Here is an 11,092-nt window from a genome sequence, read left to right as displayed (position 1 = left end):
GGGAAGCCTGGCTGGTTTGAAGTTTAGAGAGTTGTATGAACTCCTGAACCCACAGGCACTGACTTAGCTTAGGAGGGATAGGACTTGAGGTACAGCCAGAGGGCTCCTTGGTGATTTGAGGTGCAGGGAGGTGTTTGTGAACTCCCAGACTTACAGCTGGTACCCATTTGACCTAGCTGTGATGACTAGGTTGAGCTGACCAGAGCCTGAGCAGAAGATAAGCAAGTGTCAGCTGCTACAATTTGATGAAGTGAACTTTTGCTTCTGGGTACAGTCCCTTTTGTCCCCTCATCCTAAAACTAAGTATACCCATGAAAATCTGTAAGCCACTGACACAATGCCTTTATAATCTCACACTTTAAGTAGCCAGTGTCTAAATTGCCCATCCTGGTGTGGCATTGCAGGATAATGCACTGGACCACAAAGTCGGATTGAACTGCAAGCTCGATGGTTCAAATCCACCAGCCGCTCCTCAGAAACCCTATGAAGGATTGTATACTTATCAATCCAGTACACTGAGGAGCCAAATTTGTTCCTTGATATTAAATTCTTCCATTCTGATTGGAACATTAAGCAACCACATTCATAAGCAAAAGTTCACTTCATCAAATTGTTTTCCTCTTTTCTAGATGGATCTGGCAAAAAACGGCTGGGTGGGTGATGCTGGTGGGATTTTATAATTCCAATTGTGAGTAATTGTTAGTAGGATTGTTAAAACTGTAATTGCAGAAGATGTGTAACTAAAAGGGGGAGTAGTTATCTTTCATTTCAGGAACAGACGATCCCAGGACCATCATTAAGGAAGAGCAGGAGTGGAGTGGGGGATCCCTACCTGGAAAAGTGGTGACAGCACAGACTGGTGGCAATCAGGGAGTAGGCCACCTGCCCATAAGACCCTGAGTCCTAGGAATGAGGGAGGAGGCCACCTGCCCATAAGACATTGAGTCCTAGGAATGAGGGAGGAGGCCCCTTCCCATAAGACCCTGAGGCCTAGGAATGAGGGAGGATCCCCACCCCTATAAGCCCTTAAGGCCTAGGTCCCACACAAAGGAAACTAACAGCTTCTGCTTTTCTAAAAAGCTGCTTATCTAGGAACCTCCAATGAGAAAGGAACATGGTAGTCTCACCACTCAGCCCTATGTAATCTTATATAAAGCTAGGAGGAAAGCCTTATCTAGGAGCTCCGTATTTGGAATGTTAGACCACCCATGCTCTGCCGACAATAAAGCCTCTTCCTCTAATATTACTGGTGTTCAGTGATTTCTTTCTCCTGTTCTTGCCTCGTCTTCCTGCAACACCAAAGGCAGTGGCATGGAAAGAGAGCAGCTATGGACTCTAGGCCCACAGACTGAGGAAGGCAGTGTGCCTATAGGCAGGAGACTGGCTTGCAGAATGTGTCCTTTGAACATTTAAATGAAAAGATATTTTGTTTGCATATGTGCATCAAATATTTTTGCTTTGTTCATTTGTGACATATAAGATATAAGTGGGGCCAGTTCTTAGCTGGACGTGCTTTACTTATATCATTTTAGAAGCAAGTATGACTTTATTTACAGAGTATGCATATAGTTTATAGGTTGTGAGTTGACAACAATAGGCTGTAATGGTTAGGCTCCTGGGCCAACTTGACAAGGCCAGGATTTCCAAGGGTTTAAGAGTTGCAATTTGCTTATTCCCTTGGTGATGAAACCTAATACAGGCATAGTTACCTCTGATGAGTGGCTCTGAGCAGCCAATCAAAGAGATGCTTCCTGGGGGTCTGACCTGCTCCCAATATAATGGGTGTGCAAGAAGGACTCTTCTCTTTCTCTTTCCTGGGGACCTTGTTGTTGTTAGGTGCCATCGAGTCAGTACCGACCCATAGCGACCTTATGCACAGCAAAACGAAACATTGCCCAATCCTGGGCCAACCTCACTACTGTTACCACACTTGAGGCCATCAATGCTGCTACTTGGCCAATCCATCTTGTTGGAGGTCTTCCTCTTTTTCTCTGACCCTCCACCTTACCAAACATGATATCCTTCTCTAGTGACGGGTCCCTCCTGACAATATGTCCAAAGTATGAGAGACGAAGTTTGGCCATCCTGGCCTCCAAGGAGCACTCTGGCTGCACTTCTTACAAAACAGATCTATTGGTTCTTTGGCAGCCCATGGCACTTTCAATATTCTCCTCCAACACCATAACTCAAAAGCATCAATTCTTCTATGGTCTTCCTTATCCACTGTTCAGCTTTCGCTTGCATACGAGGTTATTGAAAATACCATGGCTTGGTCAGGTGCATCTTAGTCTTCAAGCTGGCATCTTTGGTCTTCAACACTTTAAAAAGTTCTTGTGCAGCAGATTTGCCCAATGCAATATGTTGTTTGATTTCTTGACTGCTGTTTCCGTGAGTGTTAATAGTTGATTCAAGAAGAACGAAGTCCTTGACAACTTCAATCTTTCCTCCGTTGACAAGAATGTTGTTTATTGCTCCAGTGGTGAGGATTTTTGTTTTCTTGACATTGAGATGTAATCCATACTGAAGGCTGTGCTCTTTGATCTTCATCAGTAAACGTTTTAAGTCCTCTTCACACTCAGCAAGCAAGGTTGTCTCATCTGCATATCGCAGGTTGTTAATGAGTCTTCCTCCAATCCTGTTGCCACGTTTTTCTTCATAGAACCCAGTTTCTCGGATTATTTGCTCAGCATACAGGTTGACTACATATGGTGAAATAATACAACCTTGTTGCACACCTTTCTAATTTTAAACCATTCAGTGTTCCCATGTTCTGTTCGAACAACTGCTTCTCAGTTGACCTGGGACTCTGCAATTTTGTAAGCCATTTCCATGATAATATACTTTTATATATATATATGTGTGTGTGTGTGTGTGTGTGTACATACATATATGTGTTTAACTGGTTTTGCTTCTCTAGAAAACCCAACCTAAGACAGTAAGTATTTTAAGTCCTCTTCACTTTCAGCAAGCAAGATTGTATCATCTGCTTATCTTAGGTTGTTAATGAGCCTTCCTCCAATCATGATGGGCACAAATATGGAATCTATCTTCTCAGATTATTTGCTCAGCATACAGACTGGATAAATATGATGAAATAATACAGCCTTGGCATACATCCTTTCTGATTTTAAACCATTCATCACCTCCTTGTTATGTTTGAATAAATACTTATGGGCAGAAGCACAATTAAGTGTTCTGAATACCCATTCCTAAAGGGGCTCTGGCAGAGTAGTGGTTACAAATCGGGCTGCTAATCTCACAGTCAGCAGTTCGAAACTACCAGCTGTTCCGCAGGAGAAAAATGAGGCTTTCTGCTTCTGTAAATATTTATAGCCTCAGAAACCCTGTACAGGTTTGCTATGAGTTGGAACTGACTCCCCGGCACATAACAACAACAACAAAATAATGTTATCCATAGTTTGGCATGATCCATACAGTCAAAAGCCTTTGCATAGTCAATAAAGCACAAACATCTTTCTAGTATTCTCTGCTTGTAACCAAGATCCATCAGACATTAACAATGATATCCCTAGTTCCATGTGCTCATCTGAATCCTGTTTGAACCTCTGGCTGTTCCCTGTCAATGTGTTATTGCAGCCATTTAAAAATTATCTTTAGCAAAATTTTATTTGCTATTGTCCAATGAATTCTGCCTTCCACTGGGTGGGTCTGTTCTCTTTGGAATGGGCAGAAATATTAAAGGAAAGAGAATCTTGTGGAAAAGATGGAAATAATGGAAGAACTGATGGAAAATTTCATCAGAGAAAAATGTTACAGTTCTAGAACAGAAATGAAGAGTTTATTGACTAGATTTAACATCAGATTAGACATAAAAGAAAAAGGATTGGTGAACTCTAAAACGGGTCAATAGAAATTAAGCACTAAGGGAAAAAGAAAAAATTGTCCATGAATCCCTTATGGAACAGTTCTAAACAATCTAACTTCCGTGTCAATTAGAAAACTAAAAGAATAAAAAGAGAAGTGTACAGGAAAATATTTGAATAGATGAGGGCACAGAATTTTCCAAAATTCATGCAAATCATCAACCCTATAGAACCAAGGAAATCTTAAGCAAAAAATATACAAAGCAGCAACACCTAGTGTATCATAGTCAAACTGCCAAATATCAAAGATAACCACAAAATCTTAAAATACAGTGCCATCCATGATACCAGGTAGAAATTCATTATAGACTGTCAAATCGTTATAAGTAGTGAAGTATTCACATTTCCTTGTATTAAATCCCAAATTCAACGCAAAAATATCATGTATAGAAGATCTAACTTTGTTGTCAGGAAATACTTTGTGCCCTGCTTCTTTACTTGAACTCTGGTCATGCAAATTGACTTTTTATCCAGAAAATTTGGCTCAGAATCATTTGACTTTTTCTTGCTTGGTAGGCCGTTGTCTAACTTTCATTAAATGCCAACATTATATTCAGCATGTAAATTATAATTCTTAAAATCACACAAAAATCAAATACAGCCTCATCATAATCTAACCTTAACTCCAGTTCTATTTCCTATTATACACATGATGTATTTTCAAAATTATTTTCCACCACTGAAAAATGCCACATACTGATACACACACACATGTGCATGTGCACATACACACAGTGTCTACTGTTTTCTCATGACAGTCTCTTCATTAGTAAATCCTCTGCACCCTCCAAATTTTGTCCATTATAATAAAAAAGTGGGTTTTCAGTTTTGACCCAATATTTGATGGCCTCATTTTTCAGCCCACAGTTTCTCAAGCAGAGAGACTAGTGGAACCCAGAGGCTAGTGGACCTGCAAGTTCTGATAGCAATTACTAAGACTATCTAAAAAATTTTAAATGCTTAAAATTCACTGTAAGTAGTAAACACAGTATTAAAAGAGTTGTGAACATACAGTCATTCACAAAAGGTCAGTTTAAAATTTTCCTTGAGGGATAAAGACTATCTAGTAGACATACTGCCGTGATACACAACACAAAATTGGAGGAACAGCCCCTTATCCTGTGATAAATATTTTCTACTACACACTAAAGAGTCACCATTCATATCTGAAACCTTCACTGGTGACTCTCTACCAGTTTGTAAAGTAAATCAGACAACGTTTGAACCATTGTAATTGTTAGAAAATGGGGTCAGCTGGCATAGTGAGTCAGCAGTTCAACCTCTCCACCACTCCACAGGAGAAAGAGAAGCCTTTCTGGTCTCCTAAAGATTTACAGCCTTGGAAATCCTATCCAGGGTGGCTGTGAGTTGGAACTGACTCTACAGCACTTAACAACAGCAACAATTGTTACAGGATTCCGCTCCATGTTGAGAAGCTATACAGTCATTCATGCTGTTTACCAAATATTTCCTGTTCCTCATGTTCTGAGCATATGGAAGTTTTGTACTTCCTGGCCCCTTGTGGTTGGGTGGGGTAACCATTTGACTCATTGTGGTTAACGATCTGTGAGTGGGAATGACATGTGTCGCCACAATGACGAGTGTCACTCCACTCTTTGGCATACAGGAGAATGGATTGAGCAGCGTGCCCAGCTGTTCTGCAGTGGGCATGTAGCATGAGTGGAAAATAAGATTCTGTTGTGTTAAGTCATGCAGATACTATTTGTTGTCAAAGAATAACAGGCTTATATTGACTCTGTCTTGGTTTTCCCCTGTATTTACTCAAGTCTAGCTATGGGTCAGAATTGACTCGACGGCACTTAATAACAACAGCCTTAACACTTCTCTAATTATGACTGTCACGACCACAGGTAATAGTCACAGGCTACAAAGATAAGGACCTAGTGGTTGTTTGTCAGGGTCATGTTAAAACCAATAGCAGAGGACCATACAGATACAGATACTCATAATACAAACTTCAGTAGCTAAGCTGAATGGAGACACTGAACATCATGAGTCTACAAAGCTGCCACTTGAGAGCATTTCCTTGGTTGAAAGTCTTCTAAATGCATTTTAAATTATCTCTTGACATGAACCATATTCTTCTTGTCAGGTACCATCGAATCAGTTTCAATTCATTGTGACCACAAGCAAAATGGAACGAAACACGACTCGGTCTGATGTTTCATTCAGCAACAGCCCATTGTTGCCGCTACTGTATCAATCCATCTCATTTGTGGTCTTCCTCCTTTTGCTGACCCTCACTTTACTAAGCATGATGTCCTTCTCCAGGGACTTGTCCTTCCTTACAACATGTCCAAACTATAAGAGACGAAGTTTCTTCATCCTCACATCTAAGTAGCATTCTGGCTCTACTTCTTTCAAGACAGATTTGTTTGATCTTCTGGCAGTCCATGGTACTTTCAATAGTCTTCTCCAACACCATAATTCAAACGCATTAAATCTTTTTTGACCTTCCTTATTCATTATCCAATTTTCATATGCATATGAGGTGATTGAAATACTATGGCTTTAAGGCAGGTGCACCTTAGTCTTCAAAGTGACATCTTTGATCTTTAACAACTTAAAAGAGATTTTGTGCAGCAGATTTGTCTAACGCAGTACATTTCCTTGTTTCTTGACTGCTCCTTCCAGGAGCATTGACTGTGGATCCAAGCAAATGAAGTCTTTGACACCTTCAATCTTTTATCCTTTTAGCCTGATATTGTTTATTGATCTAGTTATGAGGATTTTTGTTTTCTTTACACTGAATTGTAATTCATACGAAAGGCTGTTTCTTTGATCTTCAGCAGCGAATATCTCAAGTCTGCTTCACTTTCGGCAAGAAAGGTTGTGCCATCTTCATATCACAGGTTGTTAATGAGTCTTCCTCTGGATCTGACGCCATGTTCTTCTTCATATAATTTAGCTTCTCTTATTATTTGCTCAGCATACAGAGTGAATAAATCTAGTAAAGGGATTTTAAATATTGATCATATCAATCCTCGTTGTTCAAACTTGCCCTGTTTAATCTCTTCTATAATTTAAAAAGGGAAATAAATAGTCGGGGGTTAAAATCACAAACTTTGTCATCAGAAAAATTTAGGATTAAATCCCAATTTACCACTTGTTGTTGTTATGTGCCATCGAGTCGGTTCCGACCCATAGCGACCCTGTACAGGGTTTCCGAGGGTGTAAATCTTTACGGGAGTAGAAAGCCTCATCTTTCTCCCGCGGAGCAGCTGGTAGTTTCGAACCGCTGACCTTAAGGTTCGCAGCCCGATTCGTAACCACTACGCTACCAGAGCTAGTAGCTGTTTACTATTGAACAAGTTATTTGAGCTCTGTAGGGTTCAGTATCTTTACCTGCAGTATCAGATAATGCAATCCTTGTGGTAAACAGAATAACTAAGTGAAAAACCAAGCCCATTTCTACTAGATCACTTCTGATCCCTATGTGTTAAAGAGTAGACCTGCTTCATAGGATTTTCTTGACCACAATCTTTACAGAAACAAATGGCTAGGCCTTTCTTTTGTAATGTTGCTACCTCCAACGTTTAGGTAAGTGTTGTTAATTGATGATGAGTTGGTTCTGACTCCATAGCAACCCTGTATAGGGTTTTTGAGGCACGGCAGGTGATCTCGAACCACTGACCTTGTGATTCAAACTGACCTTGCAGCCCAACGAATTAATTCATAGTGCCACTTAAACATTTGCAGCACCCAGAGACCTAGACAAAATAATGACCCCTCAAAAAGTCCAAATCCTAACCCTCAAACCTAAGAATATGTTAAAACACGGCAAAGAAGAACTAAGGATGTGGATGGGATTAAGTTTGTTAACCAGCTGAGCTTGAAATGCAAAGGCTCACCTGGTGAGTCAAATATGATGACAAGATCCTAAAATGTGGAAGAGAAAGACAGAAAAAAGAAAACATTACAGTGATGCTATATTGGACTCAACTATCCATTGCTGGCCTTGTAGATGCAAGAGGGCCCAGGACTAATGAATGAATGCAGCTTCTAGAAGCTGGAAAAGGCAAGTAACCAAATTCTCTCCTAATGGAACACAACACTGCCAGCATCTTGATTAGCACTTAGTGAGACCCATTTCTGGCTTCTTACCTGCAGAATTACAAAATACTGAAGTAGTGTTTTAATCCACTAACTGTGTGGTAATTTGTTACAGTAGCAACAGGCGACTAATATAGCTAGTCCCCAATTTATTATGGGTTCCATTCTAATGACTCTGTCATAAGTCATCCATGACACAAATCAAAGACCTCATTTTTTGAAAGTTTTCATTATTATTGCCTTTTATTATCAGTATCTTAATAAATCATAACATTGCACATCTGCAAGTGAACATGTGAAAATTATAACATCAGCAAATTATGAACTCTAACATTTTATGCAGTACATATTAGTAATGGAAAGATATTACCACCACCACCCTCAAAAGACAGCAATAAGTGTGGTTTGTCATAACTCAGATACCTTATAAGTCAGGGACTACCTGTACATTCCTCATAGGATTCATATAAGCTTAGACTTTGAATGTGGTGGATAATTAATCTCTTTCATGTTTCTTATATCCTAGGCACTGTATATATCTTAATTCCAACAAAAGTTTATTGGAAGAAATGTCTTCATTTTGCCAACCAACAACTTAAAGCTCACAATGTTGGTGAAAGTTTCCAATCACTTGCTATTGTTGTTTTAAGGTGCCCTCAAGCAGTTCTGACTCACAGTAACTCGATGTAGACTAGAGCAAAACACTGCTGAGTCCTGTGCCATCCTCACAATTGTTGTGACACTTGAGCCCACTGTTGGAGTCATTGGATCCATCCATCTCATTGAGGCTCTTCCTCTTTTACGCTGACTTCACCAAACATAATGTACTTTTGAAGGGGCTGGTCCCTCCTGATAAAATGATTTAAGTATGTGAAAAAAACCTCATCATCTTTGCTTCTAAGGAACATTCTCGTACTTTTTCCAAGACAGACTTTTTTGTTTTTCTGTCAGTTAATGTGCTTTCAGTAATCTTTGCCAACACCACACTTCAAAGACATCAATTGTTTCTCTGTCTTCCTTATTCATTATATAGCTCTCACATGAATATGAGGCAATTGAAAATACCATGACTTGGGTCAGGCTCATCTTAGTCCTCAAAGTTACATCTTTGCTCTTTAACACTTTGGTTTGACATAACTTTGAAGAGATGTTTTGCAGCAGATGCCTGGTACAATATATCATTTGATTTCTTGACTGCTGCTTCCACGAGTGTTGATTATGGATCCAAACAAAATGAAATCCTTTGACAACTTCAGTCTTTTCTCAGTTTATCATGATGTTCATTTACTGGTCTAGTTGTGAGAATTTTTGTCTTTTTTACACTGAGATGTAATTCAAACTGACGACTCCAATCTTGGATCTTCATCATCTAGTTCCTCGAGTCCTCCTCACTTTCAGTAAGTTTGTGTCATCAGCATATCACAGCTTGCTAATAAGTCTTCCTCCAATCCTGATGCTACATTCTTCTTCACATTGTTCAGTTTCTCAGATTATTTGTTCAGCAGACATACTGAATAAGTATGGTGAAAGAACACCACACTGATTTACACTTTTCTTGATTTTAAACAATAAAGTATCCCCTTTTTCTGTTCAAATAACTGCCTCTTGGTCTATGTACAAGTACCACATGAGTGCAACTTAGTATTCTGGAATTCCCATTCCTATTAATATTATCCATAGTTTGTCATGATCCACATAGCTGAATGCCTTTTCATAGTCAATAAAACATAGGTATATGTCTATCTGATATTCTTTTCTTTCAACCAAGATCCATCTGTGGGTCTAATCACTTAGGTACTAAGAGGAAGAAGAAAAAAATGTGTGTCAACTTGACTGGGTCAGGATTCCCAGTGTTTTGGCAGTTGAGATGTGGTTATTCTTATAGTGAAATTGAATGTAAGCATAGTTAACTGTATCATGATTGGCTTTGAGCAGCCAATCAATTGAATGGATTTTTACTTGGGGAATATGGCCTGCTACCAATATAATAAAGATGCAGGAAAGCCTCATTATTTTTTCTACTGGGGACTTGGGACTCTACACTTTTGAGCCATTTCCATGTCATAAGCTCTTATATCATACACATGTACTGAGAGTGGGGTTCTATATAAACAAAATCACAAGGATTTGTTTTCTAAATTAATTCCCAAGTCTGACTAATTTTAAAGGCACTAATAACTCTGCCTCCACTAGTAAAATGATTATAGGATGAGCCATGTCTGACCTTCACTCATAGGAATCAATCTTGGGCTGATTTTGAGTTTGGTTTTCTTTCCTCCTTATGGAGTCAGAGAAAGTCAGACATGGGCCCCACCTTTTTTTGTTTTGTTTTGTTTTGCAGTTGGTGTCAGGAGCAGGATTCATTGCAATAACTCCAGACTCATGGAAGCATGAGATGTTTGTAAGACAAAGAATAAAGATGCATGGGAAGTGAAATTTTGGATTTTTAAATGGCAATAATGGTTTTGGTTAGAGATAAAATGTTTTAGCTGAGGTGAGAATAGCAGCTTCCAGAGTAGCCTACTGCAGATTTCAGGCTGGTCAAATATGATGGCTGATAAGGGGCAGGGCCTATTGGATCCACCCTGCCAGAGGCCAAAGACCATGTGCATCTGACCATAGTCCAAGGATGAGGAAAAGATCAAACTTGAGTGGTTCTAGCTTTATGCGCTTGACTGCCTTATGGATATTTGTTTGTCCTGCTTGTTACATGTGTGATGGAAATTAATATTGGGATTATGACTACAGACAGCTTGTAGACCCACCTTCAACCTATACTTGATTGGGTTTGCTAAAAGGGGAGTTAGAACTTGCCCAGATAATACCTTGTTTTAAGCCTTTGTAGAGTATGGGGCTTTAGGTGGAGTCCTTAGCTGCATTCAGAACCTTAATAGCTGGGACATTTGCATTTGAAAAGACATGCAGATGAACCTAGAACTGCTGGGAAAACTGGAGATTCTCCCAGCAGTTCTGAAAGAGAGACCTGCAGAGAAAAATCTGACTGGCTTTTTCAGTTCCAAGCAAGCTGTTTCCCTTGGAGACATTGTTGTTGTTGTTGTTAAGTGCCGTCAAGTCAGTTCCGACCCATAGCGACCCTGTACAGGGTTTCCGAGGGTGTAAATCCTTACGGGAGT

At 39.6% G+C, this 11,092-nt stretch overlaps 1 protein-coding gene across 1 annotated transcript in view; it reads right to left on the bottom strand.

Annotated features, from left to right (window-relative positions):
- LOC102831105 (orofacial cleft 1 candidate gene 1 protein-like) overlaps positions 1-11,092 on the bottom strand; it is a 362,030-nt gene that overhangs the window by 172,763 nt on the left and 178,175 nt on the right. Inside the window, exon 5 of the mRNA XM_006864130.1 lies at positions 5,843-5,860. Coding sequence (XP_006864192.1) covers positions 5,843-5,860 — 18 coding nt within the window. The remainder of the gene's footprint in view (positions 1-5,842; positions 5,861-11,092) is intronic.

The sequence above is a fragment of the Chrysochloris asiatica genome, unplaced genomic scaffold (genome assembly GCF_000296735.1).
Source record: "Chrysochloris asiatica unplaced genomic scaffold, ChrAsi1.0 scaffold00060, whole genome shotgun sequence".
In the NCBI taxonomy this organism is placed as follows: Eukaryota; Metazoa; Chordata; class Mammalia; order Afrosoricida; family Chrysochloridae; genus Chrysochloris; species Chrysochloris asiatica.
Note: the sequence above shows the minus strand (reverse complement) of the source record. Positions and strands in the feature narration are given on the sequence as shown.